General features: G+C 28.3%; 1 protein-coding gene across 1 annotated transcript in view; it reads left to right on the top strand.

Annotated features, from left to right (window-relative positions):
- LOC107455277 (teneurin-m-like) overlaps window positions 1-20,465 on the top strand; it is a 445,997-nt gene that overhangs the window by 285,170 nt on the left and 140,362 nt on the right. The window contains exons 6-9 of the mRNA XM_016072782.3: window positions 569-632; window positions 3,753-3,946; window positions 8,974-9,063; window positions 9,234-9,541. Coding sequence (XP_015928268.1) covers window positions 569-632; window positions 3,753-3,946; window positions 8,974-9,063; window positions 9,234-9,541 — 656 coding nt within the window. The remainder of the gene's footprint in view (window positions 1-568; window positions 633-3,752; window positions 3,947-8,973; window positions 9,064-9,233; window positions 9,542-20,465) is intronic.

Here is a 20,465-nt window from a genome sequence, read left to right as displayed (position 1 = left end):
TAAGACTATGTGGGTTGGACAAATAATTTAGATGGAATTAATAATAATAATAATTTAGATGGAAATCTTTTATAACATATGTAACAGACTAAGGTTTTTATCATCAAAATTTTCAGTTTTAATTTTTTGAATTATATTATTTTCGATTCATATTTAAATTAAGTTCCCGGGGAGAGTTTCCATTGATTCCTGAGAAAACATATACTTATCGGCCTTAACTCTCAATTCAATCTCATTCATATAAAATTGAATTCAAATCAGCGAATTAAAAGAAAACAACTTTTTTCAAAAGTAAATGCAAATTTGAACGATAAACTCTTCTGATTTAAGCAACGCTGGAAATCGAAAACACTATACAATTGAAACCATTAGAGATTTTTATTCAATTATCATTTACTACTTGAATGACAACTTTCTTGATTCATATGCAAATGTATTTATTTTAATATCTAAATTTTTCCATTTATATTTATGAATACATTTTTAATGCATTGCAGAGTAAATTCTTTTTTTTTAATTATAAGCTACATAATTCGTGTTTTTACGAATTCTTTAATTTATATTTTAGATCATCATTCTAACATTGGATATCCTCACTGCGAAGAAGATCATATCAACCATAACGCTGACAGGTAATTAACATTTTTTAAATTTATTTACACAAATTATTGCTGATAAATAATATTCACGTCTCTTCATGAACAAATTAACAAGATTGTCTTTCTTTCATAAGTGTTAATGATGAATAGATAAATCTTTTCTAATTAAACAATATTAATTAATTACTATATTAATTAACTATAAAATATTGCCCATGATTTATTTAATTTGATTAAATTTTGTTCACAAAGCCGTGTTTTATAAAAGTAAATTACTTATGTTTTAATTATACCGTAATCTGAATTAATTTCTATTTATTTATAGATGATGTAATTAATATATCAAAGAATTATTTATAAGTCTTTGATATAATATGCAATTTTTAAGTCTTTACATAAAATGTAAAAATTTTTAAAAAAATTATCAGAATTATTGCGTAGTCCAATTATTGTAAAATAATAAGAATTATTGTGTAATAAGTATTTTGAAATCCTACAGTTAAGATATTGTAATCTGATATCATAAAAATCTAATTACTTAAGTTAAAAAAAGAACATTTTATTTAATATTTATGCGTGAATTACTGAAAATATAATAAACTTTAGTTACGTTTTTCGAATGAAAAATTTCTGCAACTCTTTGAACCTTTTCTTTTGAGTTTTAGCAGTGAAATTTAATTAATAACATTAATTAATAAATGCATAAATTATTTTTAAAATGATTAATAAATGTATAAATTATTTTTAAAATGATTAATAAATGCATAGTGTTTTTAGCAAATAATATAAATCATTATTTAAACTCAGTCAATACCATTTGCTATTTATTATGTTTGCAGTTTTCTTTCATAAGGTGACGTGTTATAAAAGTTATGCCAAAAAGCAAAATATTTATTTTCTTGTCTCTTTTAATTTCAGATTTATATTTAGTTTATACATTTTCTATTATTTTGTTACACAAAATATGTCTTTGTTTTAAATAAACTAAAATTTCTTTGGAATCAAATTATCCTGCCAAGGGAAGTGATGTAATATAAAAGTAAATAATTCTGTTTAAAAACTAATTAAACATGTTATCATCTTGAACTCATTAAATATTTCATTATATTATAATTACGACACATTATACAATAGATTTATGGCACATTACGTACGATAACTTGTTCTACCGGAATTTCGTTTTTAAATATATTTTTGTAGAAAGTCTTAAGAAGTTTAATGTTTCTTAGAAAGTATAATACAACATAAATGTGCTTTTTAGAAATTTCGTATTCCACAGTTTTCCGTTTTATTCGCCTTTCCATTATTCCTCATTATACCTACCCAGTAGAGTCTAGGCATATATACATATTTTTTTCTCTTTTTTTTGTAAAAATGGAATGGGCTCTGGTTTATGAACAGTCACCCCCGATGAATGCAGGTAATATGCGTAGACTTTAAAATTATGTAAGAATGTATAAATGAAGGATAAAGTCTATAGACGGCTTTCTATCCATATGTGCAGGCTCTGATTTTTAAGTAAATCACCCTATGATAGATGGGATGCCAGTGAACGATTTTTTTCTTACTTTTATCTGTTATTTAAATTACAACATTTACCTACTTTGAATGTTTTTTATACATATTATTGTTATAAAATTAATATTATTTTTGTTAGTACTATAGGTTTTATTAAATTATTTTTCCGAATGAAACTTTTTTCGCTAGTTTTTCTCATAGATGGTAGCACTAATATGTCACCTCAAATTTTTTAGACCATTATTTTATTCGATTCAAACTATAAGCACAACTTTAAAGATTTTGCTTCTTCGCGAAATTTGTTAACTGTTAAATTAGTATTTCACTTGCAATTTTGAACTCAATCCAGAAGACAGAGGAACTCTTGGATCACGTATTGGGAGAAATTTGCCTTCACGGAGGATTTTTTGAAGGAACTAACTCTCATTTGCGTCACATGGAGAGAAAGACCACGGGATCCTCAAACAGTTTACCTGACGGTAAAGGGACTCTAACCCATTACTTGTCTACCACTGAAGATATTTCACGTCCGCACTGTGGTCGGTACAAGCCGAATGCGGATTCGTATCAACCAGCCATCGTTGCGATTTCAACCTGGTACACCTCAATGGAAGGAGAAATGGTGACAAATTGAAATTAAATAATAAGCTATGTTCTAAAAAGCTAAATCTATGGTGAAAATGCAATTATTCATCATGAATAATTAAATATCATGAATTGCCTCGAGCATTTTTGACAGTATTATGCCAGAAAATATTAAATAATACAGTTAACCTTTATTTTAATTTGAGAAATTGTAAAAAAATGTGTTTTGATTAATATAATAATGTAAATCCATCGAAAAGGGCGATAAATAATCTATGTATATAATAAAATAAAGAATTTCTGTTTATGTCCGTCCGACTGCGTGTATACGGGACTTCTAGTGTACCACATGCTCTAAGAATGCGAGATTGAAAATAAATCCGAATGAGTAAAATTGCAAACAAATTTAGAAGGCTGATTTTTTTATTTTTCTTAATTATATTTTAAATTCAGAGGCATTTAAATGGAATTTTCGCATTGTTTTAGTAGAAGCCAGTGTTTTGAAATAAGCATAAGCTATGAACGATTCAGTTTTTTCAAATATTTTAAAAATAACATCAATGGTGTTTTCTAGTTTCAGTCCTTAATTAAAACATCTGTTTATTGCTTTTCCTGTTGTACTTACTTATAATTTCTTTGTTATACCTGGTTATATGAGTGGTAAACGTGGTCGTGGTACCATAAGCAATTCACATCACCAACTTCTTAATTATAGGTTTATTTGAAACTATGTGTTCATTTTGCTTATAGTTATACGTTTAAATCATGACTTTGCAAAGCTGAACTATTTGAAATCGACAGTAATGGAAATAAAAACGAAAGTTGGGTACTGAAAAACAATATATAGGGTGATCACAGAGCACCTTATGTATTTAAAATACATAATCCGGAGGAAATCTCCAAGATTGAGAGATCTTTTTGTAAGAATTCTGCCCAACAATAAAAATAAAATAATAATAAAAAAATTAGAAAACATGTTTAGAGGAGATTTCGTTTTAAGAAACTAGTTTATTGAATTTGGTTTTTAAAAATTTTTGTTTTGTTTTGTAGGTATCACGTGACGTATCCGACGTCGACGTTACCTAATCAGAGTATGCTGCGTCGTCCTCTCTCTACAAGTCAATTCGCACATTCCCATTTTCAGCTGAGAAAGTCCAGTACGAGACAGTGCAGCTGGAAATGTACAGCCTTGACCTTCATATTCGTTACAGTTGCACTCACAGCCGCTCTTGCCTTTTTCCTAAGTAAGTTACATCAGGAAGTCAGCATTTTCAAGTAGCACTGCACACTTACGTATATTCTTCGAAGCCCTTACTAAAACGTAGATTGTCCTGTAATTACAGTGCTGCGCAAAACATTCATATATGAATGCGTCGGAACGTGCGCGAAAATGCTAAATATGTATGAATTGATACATGATTAATAATGAGGAGATTTTAGTAGCCAAGTGGTAAGATAATCGGAAACAATTCCTGAGCGTCCAGGGTTCGATCCTCGATTGCGCCAAGACATATCGAGTACATGCTACAAGTTCCTAAAATCTGTTGAATCGAACGTCTTAGGGTCGGTCACTGTGCACTATCATGATTACAAGAATCAGGAGAAAATTTCTTTTCCCTTTAGTTCCATTACTAAATTGAGTATTTGACCTCACAAGTGAGTGTGCCGCTATTTATCCTTGAAACTCTAAGCTAAGATGCACATTCACCCTTGCGGTGCTCTCTAGTCAAACGAAAAGCCCTCCATCCTGACTAAATTCATAAAATGCCAATGTTTGGCGAGCTTGACTTGTCCAAGCGTCATTAAAAACAACATCAACAACATTTTATGAACAGAACACAAGCTATGTTCCGAGAGTGAGAAAGGTTCTTTTTTATAGAACCAAAACTATAGTTACCTGCTTTTGCGTCTCTATTTGTGATTTATTCACGTTGTTTAGCTTCCAATGCTATATATAGCACTAAGTAAACCATATCTTCATTTGGATAATATTTGCTACAGAGCAATTATTCAGATATAATACAGTCGCATTCTGCTTCAAATAAACGTTCATGACTTAACTATAAATATTTTTAAACGGGGGAATAAAAATTATTTTATTAAATTCAGTAGAATCTAATAGACTATTAAATAAAATGTTACTATAATAATAAATAAAATGTTATACTATATAGTAAATGTTACATAGCAATGTTTCTTGACTAATTTCCATATAACCTCTTTCTATTCCCTTGTTTAAATAGGTAAATTTGTTTTTCATATTTTTTTTTCAATTAATTTATTTATTTCTGAAAATTCATTTCAGTTTAAATCTTCAACTATTATTAAATTCTTCAAAAAGTAATTTAAAAATAAAAAACTGGAAATTTTTATTGTTTAAATGAAATTTAAAATTCCAATGACTTAATTATCTGAAACTGAGTTTTAAATGAAAATAAAGAAACAAACGACAAAACGTTTAAAAAAAATTCTCTGAAATAGATCCTGAGAGAATTATTTATCTTTGCAGTATTTAAATATTTAGAAGTAAGGCTACTAGAAATTTTTACAAAGTTGATAAAAGTCAGTTTTACTTTTTAAAGTAAATTTAATATCTAAAGGATTTATTCTGCAATATAAAATTGTGAGCGTATAAAAAACGGATTAAATCTTTTAAAAAAAAGAAATCAGTGTCATAATAAAACCTGAGAAAAGCGAAATTTTGCTCAAAAATTTGAGTATTGATAAAGGTACTTTTAAATACCTGATTAATTGACTTTTAAAATAAAAAACAGAAATAAAACAATAAATACTAACGTACATTATAAAACATAATTAAAAATATCAGACTTTCTTAGTCATAACAAATTTGCATGATGTATAAAATATCTTACGCTATAGCTTATAAAATATTTTACCTTTAATTAAAAACAAAATTTTCTCTTATTTCCTGTCAGAAAAATACGCAATAAACATTCTACTTTGTTTAGAAAAATGCTTGAATTGCAAAAGAAAAAAATCAGCCTTATATACATTTTTTATTTTTTCTACGAATGCCGTTTAAAATTATAAACGCAATTAAATATCCATTACTTGCGTAGATTTTAAAACATCCACAAGAAAACATCTCAACTTTTATAGCAATATCAGATTATTTTAAGCGTTGCAAACTTACGTGGGGTATGTGCTTTTAATAATAACTGAAACATTACATAAAATAACTGAAATATCTTCGATTTTGCATAATTTTCACAAAAAGAAACAAAAAAAATATTCTACTTAATTTAAAAAATGCATGTTTTTGCAGAAAAATATTTTATATATATGCATTTCTTTATATCAATATTTTTTTATACGTACCTTTTTAAATATTAAGCACTTATTACACACTAATACTTACGCATGCTCTAAAATACTTAAAAACTTTTTAACAACTTTAGAATTTCCAAGCATTTCAAATTTACATAAGAAGTGTACTTATGTGTAGTTAACACGTAATGCAAGTGACTACCATAAAAAAAAAATATTTTACTTGGTTTGTAACAATATGTGTGTAATTTGCAACAAAAAAAAGGAAAAGAAAAAAATTCACAAATCTATCGGTTTTCGAATCAATGCCTTTAAAAAAGTTAAATACAAATAAGTAATCAGTACTTATGAACATTATACCACATTCTAAAAATTTTATGAAAGAATCATCGTTTTTTGAGCAATTTATATTCTCAGGAGCTGTGTTTTTATATATAATCATATAAATATTTAATAACTAAAATGGCTCCCTGTCACAAAATGCGCAATAAATATTCCACTTAGCTTAATTTTAAGGTTTTCCATATGCTTACATATTAAAGTTCAAGAAAACATTACGTATAACTTATTAATGATACAGATAGTTGCTGATGATCTTATACATTTAAAATTTAATATTGTTTAATGCACTTATAAGACACGCAACCAAACACAATGTTTGGATTTCGCACTTTGTCAGACAACATTGCGTGTTTGGAAAAAATTTGAGGATGTGCACTGTTAAATACAAATTAACATCTGATGTATTTGTTTAAATGTTCGATGAGTTTCTAAATTGATTTGATCACGTATACAAGCTTTACTCTTTAAAAGAAGTAAATCGTGGGGTTTGGTTGAAATATGAATGTAGTACACTCGGGAACAAAAAACTATTTTATAAACAAATGTTTCCTAGGTAACTATTTAGAAAACAAGTTGCTCTTTGTACCAGCACCAGCAGACAAAACCATGTAGCATTATATATATATATATATATATATATATATATATATANTATATATATATATATATACATTGTGCTTCTCCAGGGTCTCTAATTATAAAAAGCTCTGGAATAGGAAATAATTGCATGAAACTTAAATAAGTATAAAATTATTTAAAAAAATTAAAATTAATTAAAAAAAATTTATATGCAAATTTTATAGACCTGTGAATTTATAGTTGCGAGAGATTTGGTTCATTAAACAATGTTTCATAAAAATAAATTAAAATATATTACCTAAAAATAAAATTTCAAGTTAAAAATTAGTATGATTTCTGTTTTTAATTAATTGTTTCTGTAAACAACTATGTTGTTGTATCATTTTAAGTACTTGCCTTTTAATAATGATGATAAATTTAATTAAATACATATTAGTAGACATTGAAATTATGTTATATCACAATGTAAGTATGGAAATATTATTCAATAAAGCTATAGTGTGGAGGGAGAAACCGATTGCAGATTTAAAATCCAAGACGTGAAAACATCCTGGATCCGTTAAAAATATTATGTACCAGAAAACAAAGTTTGTTACCCAGTGTATTTAATAAATTGCCGATATTTCGTCAAATGCCGAAATTTATGCTGAACTTACAAAATCTAAGCAATCAAGCATTAATCACAATGTAAGTGGGGGATGGTGTTTTGTTGGCTCATATGCATTAGAGAAACAGTTAGAAGTGTGAAACTGTATTTGAACTCCACACTTGTAGACAATGACTCATCAAACCTGTAGAAAATTGCCAAACATGACAGTAATTCGAAAAAGAAAAAATTTAAAGCAGATTTTTATAGTTCAAAATTAGCATGAATAAAAAGAGAAAAATATAAATAATCTATCTGGTTCAGAAGGAAAGAAAAGAAGACGAAACTAATTAAATGTTGCTTTTATTCTTGTGTTATATTGTTATATTAAATTCCAACGGTTTAAAGGTTAATTTTGTTGATTTTATTCAAAACGTAAGTTGGTGGAAACTTCTGACGCGTTCGCAGAAAATGTGCCAATTGGTTTCGTATCTGTATTAAAAAAATATTGCCGTGTTATTTTTATACCACATTTTAATCAGATCTTCTGATATTTTCCTTGCTAAGAGTTTGCGCAGATGGGTTTTTCGTATTAAGTTAAAACTTCAATTGTTATATTTTAATGACGTTTGGGAGTAAACTCAATTGTTATCTGTGCATCAAAAAATCATGAATAGTTTTAATCTCTTGAAACTGATGTGGCTATAAAATACTTAATTATAAACATTTTTCTCTTAAAAAATAAACAAATTGGAAATGACAGTCGATATGTTTAATCATTCAAAATTAGGCACCTATTTTTATCTATTATTTAAGATCATTTAGGATTGTTAAGATTATTTAAGATCTATTATTCCGGCATTTAAGACTTGCCAGTCGTGAATTTGAAGAAACAAAAGTAATATAATTAATTGAAATCTAAACGTCATAAAAGTAATTTAAATATTAAGTTAAGTTGCACGTTAAGTTGACTACGAAACATTTATACTATAAAGTAAATAATTTATGAATAGTCTTTACGATATTAAGGAAATAAAAGGAGACAAAACTAATAAAAAGGCTGCATTTATTCAAATACATTTAAACCTATTAAAGGATAAAAAGTTTATTCTCTTCAAAATTATTAATTTTAAAGAAAAAATGGATTCATTTTCAATAAAAAAACCTCCCACTTTTTATTCTTAAAAAAACGAAAAAAAATTACAGCTTTGTAATTTTTATTCGGAAAAGTAAATAGTGTAATTATCTTTAAACATTGTCGACATAGCGAAAATGTAATTATTCTACATTCTATTTTTTTTATTTGCTTTCCAAAAACAATTATCTTCAACTAAATATTTTCTCCTTCTAGTCCTTCTTATATGGTATAATCTTATGCTCCGTTAGACTGGCTAAGAGAAATTTTATTAAATTACTAAATATGTATAAACTTATGTATTAACAATATATTAGTTATATTTTTTGTATGCATTTCAGTTTTATTCTCACCGAATTGGCAACAAGACGCCAATCATGCCTGTCCTTTAGTAGAAGATGTTGATCTTATAGTAGAATCATCAAAAAAAGGTATGTATTCGTATAAATTAAATCTCATCTAATACTCAATTTAGTGTAACGTATAACTAAATTTGCATATTAATCACGCATTAAAAGCACATTAATTATTCGTGTTCGTCTATACTTTCTGCATTCTGTTCTTTACTTTCCATGCTTAAATTTGTTTATTTCTCTTGCAGCCACAGAGTCTTCTTCATCATCATCGTCCAAATCGAGTAGCAACAGCGCAACTTCACTCTCCCCCTCCACCCTATCCTTTTCAGAAATAGTTATAGGCAGACAGTCAGAATTTCAGATCGCTCCTTACAGTCACTGGATCGTCCAGATGAGGCAAAAAAGTCCGTCTTTAGTGCGTTTCAATTATACTTTGCCTATGGGTGCCCGACTCGGAATATTTGGAAGACGAAATCAACTACCAACACACACGCGGTATAACTTTTTGGAAATATTAACAACAGACAGTGCGAAAGTACTACGGATTGAAAGAGTAAGTATTACTTTAGTTCTTTTACCCTTAACTTTTTTTTGGACTGCATTTGGCCTGCACATTTTTCTTAAAACCGGCTTTGAACTGAACCTCAATTGTGTTATATGGAAAGAAAAATCACGGAAACCTTTCAACGTAAGACCGACGACAAGGGGATTTCAATGTATTATACGCATGTCATTGTATTATACACATTTTTTTTATAACCGGCTTTGAACAGTGGAACCAATTCCCAGTTTACGACTTGCAACTCCGTAGCTTCCTAATTTTGAACTCAACAGAAAAGAAAAGAGAACTTTTGGATCAAGTAATGGAACAAACTAACCTTCGTGGAGAACTTTTTTGATGGAATTGAACCTCATTTGTGTTATATGGAACGAAAAATCATGGAAACTTTTCAACGTTAGCCCGACGATAAGGGGATTTCAACCTATGATCCGTTTACCACTTAAGATATTTTACGTCATCACTACGAGCTGGCACTGTTGGTATTAAAACCTGGGTCCTCTCACTGGGAGGTGAGCTCTCTATCCCCTGAGTCAACACTCCTCAAACTATCTTCTTGAGAAGAATTGGATGGCTGCTCCTTAAAACGGACAAATATTCTAAAAATTTGGAAAAAGAAATTTATGAAACTTTTTTCATAAAAAATATCGCCATTTTGGTAAAATCCGTTAAAATTAAAACAAATGAAATCAAATAAAAAAAAACAAGTTTTGCATACTTTTACGCTTTTAAAGACTCCAGATTTTTATTTTTATTTCCAATTAGCAAGGCAATAAATAGAATAATAAATAAAAGTTTAAAAGTAACGATCAAAATTCATTGTTGAGATGTCAAATTGTCTAGCGCGTCGCGCGTTGTTTCGGAGACATACTAAGGTGTTCTCGATTAATTAGGTCTGCCAAATTAGAAAGAGGGTACAAATTAGTCTGAGTTCTGAAATATTACAATGCTATGCAGATGCTCTGGCAGGGAGACATATCTCGTCAGAAGACTGAACTGTGAGATGACTGATCCAGGGGTTCTATTTTATCCTATCTTGAATTTGGAATTTATAATATTTTCTGTTATGTACTTGATATGTAGTCTTAGAGAACGGAATGGTATCAGTATCGTAGTGCAGGAAATTTTGTTTATTGTAATCGGAAAACTTTATTTTATAACAAGTTTAAAAAATATGCCATAGTCTCTCTACAAAACCACATGTCTTGATCTTAAAGTCATTTCGTTAATAATGCCATCTTAGAGAAATTTCTTCTAAATCGGTAGAGCTCGAGGAACTCTAGACATAACTACAGATTTATAATAAAAAAATAATTACTATTCTAGCAAATGTATCATGAAAAATGAAGAAATATTGTTTTGCACTGAGTTAAAAACTGTACAAGATATGACTAGTTTAAGAAATACTACACAAGAGCGGAAAAAGTTCATTTTTTTATAATTTTGCAGTGAATCGTATTTCGCAACTTATAAAAAAAGTAGAAAAAAAACAAGAGGCCATTTAAGTTAAAGAGCACAAAATAATAATGGGTTTTCCACACATATCATTTTGTATGTATGATATAATTTAATAACAAATGATATCTTACAATAATTGTCCAGACACTAAACTGTTATGGTATATGAAAAAAAAAACATTCTTTTATGGAGATGATCCTCCACAAGGCCCATGTAATTTTTAATAAATAATGCCTAATGGCACAAAATGAAATTTAGAGAAAACCCCATATCATTTTGAGCCTGTACTTGAAACGCTTGAAAATTCTAAGTAGTTCAAAAACTACTTAGAAAATTATTTGAGACTCTTTAAGTTTTTAAGTTATTCAGACAATTCGAAACACTAAAAAGTTATAAAAAATATTTTTTTAATTTTTTTCAGAGTATGCACTGTATAAAGGAACTGCTTTAAATAACCATATCTTGCGCAATTTTTAGCGCTTCATTTTCCAAATTTTAAAACATCAATTTCGATATTATTTTTTAATTTTTCCAAAAATTTGTTTAATGTTATTGAATATTTTTAAAGTTATAGAAAAAGAACGTAACACAAAAAATTTCTTTTTTTATACACATGACTATATCTCCACAAATATCTAAGCTAGGCTTATGAAATTTCATGTAGTTTTTTGCAAAAAACAGCCAAAATAATCGGTATAAGTTACAGGCTTATTTCTTGATTTCCCAGTATAGGGTGTTCAAAAATACTTGTTTTCTTTCGTAATTTATTGTTGGCCTCTTAAACCTCTGAAAGTTTTAAACTTTAGTGCTAAATATTGAAAATTGCATGAATAAATGGTTACAAATTAATCTGAAGTTATGAAATAATACCCTAAGCATTTCTTTAGAAATTTAAAAAAAATGCCAAAAACTGAAAGCGTCTCCTCCATTATACTAGGGTTATATATATATTTATTACTTAAACTTTAACATTTTTGTTAACTCTTACCTTTTTTACTTAACAAAGAGTTTCCAATGTTAATTAGGAAACATATATTACGCATTATACAGAAATATGACTATCGATCGATTTATGATTAATTTTTTAAAATTAAATTCGTTTTCATTGTTTTAAACTTTAACATTTTAGTTGACATTTATCTTACTTATTTACCAAATAGTTTTTATGCTTATTTGGAAACTATTAGCACATTTCACTAAAAAAAATTCTTGAAAGTTTAAATTAACTATCATAATAGTATGCTTTATTTTAAAACAAGTTAGATTAGAAATAATGTATTTTTGCTAGTCTTCTTTCAATTCTTTTCATATAAAATTTTCAGTGAATTAATTTATTCATCAGATTCAGGAAACTTATCGTGACAAATTTTTAGACTCTTATAGAACGGATACAATAATTTATTTTTTTAAAGAACTCTTAATTCTTATTAAAAGTGCATTGCATTTAGTTTTTCTAAGTTTTATTCCGCACAAAAGCTATTGTTAAATTTTACAAAAATGAACAAAACAATACAGCAAATTTTCTGTTATCTTTACTTAATTTAGAGAATTTATTTAATTTTAATTTATAAACTACGCGAAAGCTTAAAAAAATAAAGTTGCTCTTATCCATTTTTCAACGATTAAAGAAAATTTATTTTGTAAAGAAGTTGGAACAAAAGCCGTATTCTTTGTATATAGAAAAAAAAATGCTTAATTGAAAATCCGATAAAAATTTATTTCCATTAGGGCTTAAGCTCTTTTAACTTTTTTTAGTCCGCTTTCGTTAATTTTTCTTTTCTTTTCGCGACACTTTTGCGTTATTTATTCCTTGTTTAATACTGAAAATTAAAGTTACGAGAAACAAAACAATTTATAATAGTTTTCACTCATTTATTAAGTCCATTAATTTATATAAAATGGAAGTTAAATTTTTATACTTACTTGTTTTTTTGTAAAAATGAGCGCTAATTTATGCAACACCGGCTATGGAATGCAATGCTAATGAGGCTTAAATATACTTTTTTATGGAGATAGCAACAAGTTATTTTTTACTATAGTATAAAATTATAAATAATTTTTCGTTTAAAAATTTTGTAATTATGCTTGAAATCAGAATCTATGAATTCTTTTAAAAATATAATATAATTCTATTAAGTTTGAAAAAAAAATATTTTGTAGCTTTTTTAGCTCAAAATAACTCTTTTTTTTTTACATTCTTATACATTGAGTTTCAGATATTTTGTAAGATATTTAAAACTCTTGCAACAAAACTAATAAATCACAATGGATAATTCTTAGCGATGATAGAAATCATATTTATTTATATAAAATAATTAATATATTTGCTCTGCATTTGCATATTTCTAAGCTTCTTCATTTAGACAGAAGTACGCGCACATGACGTAAACTGTCCTATAACATTGTTTAATTAAGGTTAGTGTAAAGTAAATTGCGAAATAAATTGATGACAATATCTCGTTATAAAAATATTGGCTAATTTAACTGAAAACACTCTTATGACTATATTGTTCAATTACCTAGGGAGTTTAGTTTAAAATTGAAATATTATCTATCGATACTTAAAAGCTGTAAGTAATTTTGTGGTTTAATAATTAGCTGAAAAACGAACAAAAATGTTTCAAATAATTGAAATTATTACCGTTATTGTTTCTTTTTAATTTATAATATGCATCGTGTTTACATCCATAAATAATGATTAAAAAGCCGGCCAGGTGACCGAGCGATTAGCGTGTCTGACTGTGAAGTCCATGGGCGCGGGTTCGAATCCCGCTCTGGGCATGGATGTTTCTCTCTGTGTGTTGTTCTCTGTTGTGTGTGATGTGTGAATGTGGACCACCCTATGAACGGGTATCCGTGGCAGTGTGGTGTGGGTAATGTTGCTCGCCTCCGTCACTTTGGTTCACTTGTACCCACTGGATAATGTTAAATGAACAACACTTCCGGCATCTTCCGAAGTAGAGAACAAAAACTCCGTACCTGCCGTTAGAAAAAAATAATAATAATTAAAAATGCAGTTTGTAAAAGAAGATGATTGAAGTGCTAATTTATTGTGTTTGATCCTTTCTTTTATATTTTATAATCACCTTTTATTGCCCAGGTTCGAACAAGGAAATTTTACCGTTCTTAAAATCAGCGATATCTTGATTTTTCTTCGATGAAGTTCTTAATTTATTTAACTAGAACAAGCTATATAGGAAGAAAGGGATTTTTCCCACACAATGGCAACAGTTTCTCATCATCTTATTACATATCTTTTAAGGCATTCTACCTAGATACTTATCCTCTTCGCGGCAGCTGGCACATGAGGCCTCTGTCAAGACATTACTTTACTGTTAAAATAACGAAACAATTTGATAAGCTTTTTTCCTTGTTGATAAAGCGCAGATTAATGTAAATCAAATTCCGATTTTGATACTATGTAATTCGTTTACTGCGCATAATAATAAATAAATTACATAGTTGTGCTTGGTGCTCTTGTGCTAATGGTCAATATCGCGCCGTTTACTGAATACTAATCCGGATTAAGAAAATCCGTACCATGTGTAATCCTTTGGATTCCAGATTATTAGCACCCCAATTAGATCACAGTCTACTATAAAAGTTTTTCTTGAAGAGCAACGGAAATGCTTTCTTATTTTTTAAAAGGTTTTCAGAAATAACTTGTTAGTATGATGCTTGTCATTAGCACGTTTAAAGTCAATTAAAAAAATAGAGCATATTTGATTATAACGTCAATTCCAATGAATGTTATAATATTTCGAAAAGAATATAAAAATTCAACATTTTTTTGCATTTCCACTTATATCTTTGTATTACAACAAGCATACATAAAATATTGTTTTAGACACTATGCACTGATTTCAAGTCTTTGAATTGTTTTTAAAAGCGTGTTCACACAAATCAACCTGAAAAGTAGAGCTTTAGTTTGATTTGTTTTATTTATTTTTAATAAATAATTCATTTTGCAGGATTTCATTCCATGTTAATAAGAATACTCTCAAATATAAAGCTATCATTTTTGATATTTCAAGCGGACATTGAAAAACTAAGACAGGCATTAAGTCTCGCACTGAGAAAAAGTATGGTTAAAACTACCAGAATATGGTAAACTTTAGCTTAATGGGAACACAAAAAGCTCGTTAACTTTTACTAATGAACTGTTAAGGAGTTTGGCAAGATTAGCAGCGAAATTTAGTTAATGTGATAAAATCTGGTGGCAAAAATCGTTATACCATAGAACGTGGCATTAAAACCACTTATTCGGTTAAATTTGCATTTTAATTTCGTATTTATAACTAAGTGTGTGGTAAAAAGACCTATAATTTTTAAAACCAGAATTTTCAGTGAACCGTTACCATGTGAAAGAAAACGTTACCAAATGAATGGCTTGAATAACATATATTTTTGTTATTACCATAATTATTGTCATTTTAACCAAAATTTCAATACCATTATAGTAGGGTGTTTTTACCAAATTTCTTTTCCTCCTTGCACAATTACGTGGTTTTCGACAGAATGCGAATCTTCAAATGTTCGATGAAATTACATCTTGATTTGTGTGTCACTTTAAAGCACCCTGAGAGTTTTACATTTTGTTTATCTGATTTTAAAACTATTTTTTTGTTGTTTTAAAACCATTTTAAATGTTAGTGTGTTCACAAGGGAAGCATATGGTTCTCTTTAAATTCCGTCAAATATTAAGTATTCATTCGCTCAGACTGATTTTACTTTTTATGATGTTATATTTTCTAATCAACTTTGTTTATCGGCAAATAACATTAAAAGTCAACAGCTTTTAATGAAATTCCTATTCTAAAATGAGAGGAGGTAGCAAATACTTAAACTTAATGAATTGTTCGCTTGCAACAGTTCACAAGAAACGACTTCAGAAACGAACTTATACTGCTTTTATTCTATATTACGTTGAATTTTCCAATTAAATTCGTACTTGATATATAACAGTAAGTCAAATTCCTTTGATAAAATTCGTATTCTAAAATGAGTGTAATTAGAAATTTCCTAAACATAATATATTGTTTGCTTGGAGCAAATTGCAGGGAACTACTTCAAAAATGAACTCATACCGCTTTATGTAATATTATTTTGAATTTTCTCATTAACTTTGTTAATTGGTACAGAACATTATAAGTCAACTTCCTTTATGAAATTTGTATTCTGAAATGAGTAGAGGTAGCAAAAATTCTTAAACTTAATGAATTGTTTGCTTGGAACAGTTCACAAGAAACGACTTCAGAAACGAACTTATACTGCTTTAATTCAATATTATGTTGAATTTTCTGATCAAATTTGTTAATTGATATGTAACATTAAGCAAACTTCCTTTGATGAAATTCGTATTCTAAAATGAGTGTAATTAGCAATTTCCTAAACTTAATATATTGTTTGCTTGGAGCAAATTGCAAGGAACTACTTCAAAAATGAACTCATACCGCTTTATGTAATATTATTTTGAATTTTCTCATTAACTTTTTAAATTTGTACAGAACATTATAAGTCAACTTCCTTTATGAAATTTGTATTCTAAAATGAGAGGAGGTAGCAAATTCTTAAACTGTATGAATTGTTTGCCCGCAACAGTTCACAGGAATCGGCTCCATCAAAAACGAACTCATACAGCTTTTATTTGATATTATGCTGAATTTTCTAATCAACTTTGAGTTATTCAGCATTATTGAGTTATTGAGTAATCAGCTTTGAGTTATAAAACAAGTGAAGATATTAATTTTCTATATTTTGGAAGAAGTTTGAAAGAAAAGACTTCCTTAAAAATAAAAAAAATATTGGACTTTTAATCATTCATTTTTTTACATTATATATAAGGAATATAAGCGCAGCACTGTTTTCATTTGATAATCATTATTTTTTTGTTTGCTATGATTTCGCTACAATTTCAAATTATACCAATTTTCATACAATTTTGTTAAGTTAACTTTACTTTTCATAAATGAAAAATGATATCTATTTCAATCGAACTAAATAAGCTGTTCCAAAAAACAATGTAAAAGTATATTAATAATAGAGGAGAAATGTTAAAAATATTTAAAATTAACTATGAAATATTTTTCTAATTAAAATATTAAGCATTCTTATTTTCCAACTTACATTTTCGATGAAAAAAAAATACTTTTTTTATTTTTAATTATTCTTCACTCAATATCACGTATTATATAAGAATATTCAGTTATCTTTATACCTTTATTTATTTTCAAAACTTTTTCCTTCTTTCTCTCGAAATAATCTGTTGCAGAAGCTTAAAATTTAATATTCTGCTCTTATTTTGCAGTCCACATGATTAAGTTCTAATAAGATTATTTATTCGTCGCATAGTTAAGCTAAGTTTTTGGACTTTTTAAGTACCTCCCAAAAGGTAAAACGTAAAATATTATGCTTGAGACAATATAGCATATTGAAATTTCAGCATTTTGGTTGATTGTATAAACTAGTTTATTGCATGTTAAACAAGTTTTATAATAAAATAAATCAAAGTTCTAAATTGAATTGCTCGTAAAGTGCAAGCTAATGGCCTTATTTGCCGAAAGTAGAGAAGAGAATTTAATATGTTTACATTTTATGAAGCAAAAGGATAAGGGACTTGATTAAAAATGAATGCATTTTTGATATCGTCATTTTCTTGATATTTATTAAACTGTTGCCATGCCTGTATTTTATTCCTACGAAAACTTATTGATGATATACCTATCTCAACCTTATTTAGCTGGTATATTTTTTTACATGAAATTTTGGAAAACTTTTTAGAAATTGAGTTACAGAAAATAAATTAATTAGGATCTTTAATGTATTCAAACGGCTTTATGGTTAAACGTAGTTTGGGATGTAATATATAAATTTAGATTCAATTCAGTTCAATATCAGATTTTTGACATTTTTTCTTGTTTAAATATATTTCTATGGTTACACTTGATTCCTAAGTCACATTAGTTTAATTCAACCTGCAGAATTTGTTGCAATATTAATATTTTGTTCTTAATATTTTTAATATAATTTAAAAGTGATGTAAATTTTGTTGAAGCTTTAGCTAAGATAAAAAAAACACTAATTATGCAATTGATAGTTTTACCTACGCTGAATTGAACCGCTTATACTGCTTTGTAATGACATGCGTGCGTGTGTATTCTTCATTCCGTTGCTTTAAGTCAGTGTATTATAAATTACATCATCTGCTTTTTCTCATTATTTATAAATAAAAATAAGTAATAGAGATAAAATGTATTTTTCGAGAGATTTTAGCTATTTCTGATCAGTTAATTTATAAAATAACTTTTACATTTTTTTATTTTTCTCTTCCACTTTCGATCATTAGTTATTTCACAGAATAACTAGTTATTTTATAGAATAACTTGGTAAAGTTAGGAATTTTTTTCATCTATTATGTACTTCAACTGACTTGTCTTGTTATTTCGTGAAATACCTAGTTTTTCTATGAAATAACTGAATTAAACACTTAAACGGTAGCATATATAACTTTAAGGTGTGCCGACCAAGTGACCGAGTGGTTAGCGTGTCTGACTATTGGCCACGGGTTCGAATTCTGCTCAGACCATGGATGCTTCTTTCTCTCTCTGTGTTCTATGTCCCTTCCTCTTTGTTTGAATGTGACCCGCCCTATAAACGGGTTTGTGGTTGTGTGACGTGGGCGACGCAGCTCCACCACCGTGGCTTCACCGCAGGTGCCCACTGGGCAACGAGAAGAGAGTAGCAGTTCCGGCATTTCTGTGGCCAATGGGACAAAACCCCTAGTGCCACCATTTAAAAAAAAAAAACTTTAAGGTGTATTGATAGTAATTTTACTAGTTTATAGTAGTAATATATATAAACTTTTTACGTATTTTGCTATATCTTCGCAAATACTGAAGCGAAATTAAGAACGCTTGCACACATATAAAGCTTGTTTATGCAAAGATAGTTCTATATGAGTTTTTTTAATATTTATTATCATTAATTTGCAAAGGGTTAGAAAAGTTTGAATTATTAGGTATAAAAATTATAACTACGAATTTTACCTGCACAACTTTATTTGTGAAGAAAACTTAGAAATTTGAAGAAAATTGGTTGAATAGTTTTTGAAAAATCAAAATTTAAAATAAAACTTCTTTGTATGTGGAAAAAGTGAAACTAACATTAAGGGTTTTAAACTTTCACCCGTTCTCCTGTATAAGCTGGGAGAACTACATTTTTCGCATAGTGGCTACTCCACATATTTTAAAAATCAAGAATCCAAATCAGTTGGGGAAAAAGTATGCATACTTTGAGAAAGTACCTATTTTGTGTTTGATTTCGTAATTTAAATATTGTCTGCGCAATATAATTTGCAGCTTCTAAATTGAGTTCTAATACGTGAAAATCCAATCATTAGGTCAAACAACAGTTAGTAAGTTGATTTCCAATTTTTGCAAATTGAACACGGATTTCAAATAAAACATTATAGATGTACTATGGCAGATATGATAAGTATGGAAGAAACTACCATAATATCATAAATTTACAGTGATTTTTAGCGCTATGGGAATACCAAAAAACTCAATAATATTTACCGAAGCATTTTGGTAGTGATTTCAGTAAAATTAATGATAAAATATGGTTTTTAATAACTGGCAATGTGCCGAACAGCCTGTATAGGGGTCAGGGAACTGGTCTTGCATCAGAAAGGTTCTAGGTTTGAATCCCGGGCAAGACATGGATGTTCTGTCATTCTCTCTACTATCTGTCCTTACTGTGGGAGCAAGGTTGGCCCACACAGTGCATCTGGGAAATGGTGTCCCGGGAAAAGTGACTAACAAATCTGCCCTTCAGATGCCTGTATAACGTAGGTCATTCCTTAGACGGACATTGAAAAATAAAATACGTGACACACTGGTGAGATTTGGTAATTTTATCATGATACCTTAGACCATGGCATAGACCATTTATTCGGTAAAATGTACTTTAATGCAGTTTTGTATTTCTTACTAAATTGTGTGACAATAAGAATTATAATTTTAAAAACTAGAATTACGGGTAAACCGTTACTATATGAACGGAAAAATTACCAAATGAGTGATTTAAATAGTGTATATTTTGGTTTTATTAAACAGAATTATGGCTTTATTTACCAGAAATGACATTACCATACAGTGCTGCAATTCTATTTTCTTTTCTCCATGTATATTTAATAAAAATAATTTATTCCGTTTCTATTCGGTTTATTATAATTTAATGATATTTCAAAAACCATATTACTAAAATCAAATTTATTGTAACTATTATCTTTAATCAAAAGCAAAAGTCTAACTGCTTTTAGAAAATCTATTTTTTTAATACAAACTTCTGAATCCTGACATTATTTCTACACGTGATAAGAAAATATATTAAGAAAGTAAATCCTATTTTATGATGAGCCTTAGTAACAACCTTAAGATGATCGTTCGAAATCTTACAT

Source organism: Parasteatoda tepidariorum, chromosome 4 (genome assembly GCF_043381705.1).
Source record: "Parasteatoda tepidariorum isolate YZ-2023 chromosome 4, CAS_Ptep_4.0, whole genome shotgun sequence".
Taxonomy (NCBI): domain Eukaryota; kingdom Metazoa; phylum Arthropoda; class Arachnida; order Araneae; family Theridiidae; genus Parasteatoda; species Parasteatoda tepidariorum.
This window is presented reverse-complemented; position numbering and strand designations above follow the sequence as displayed.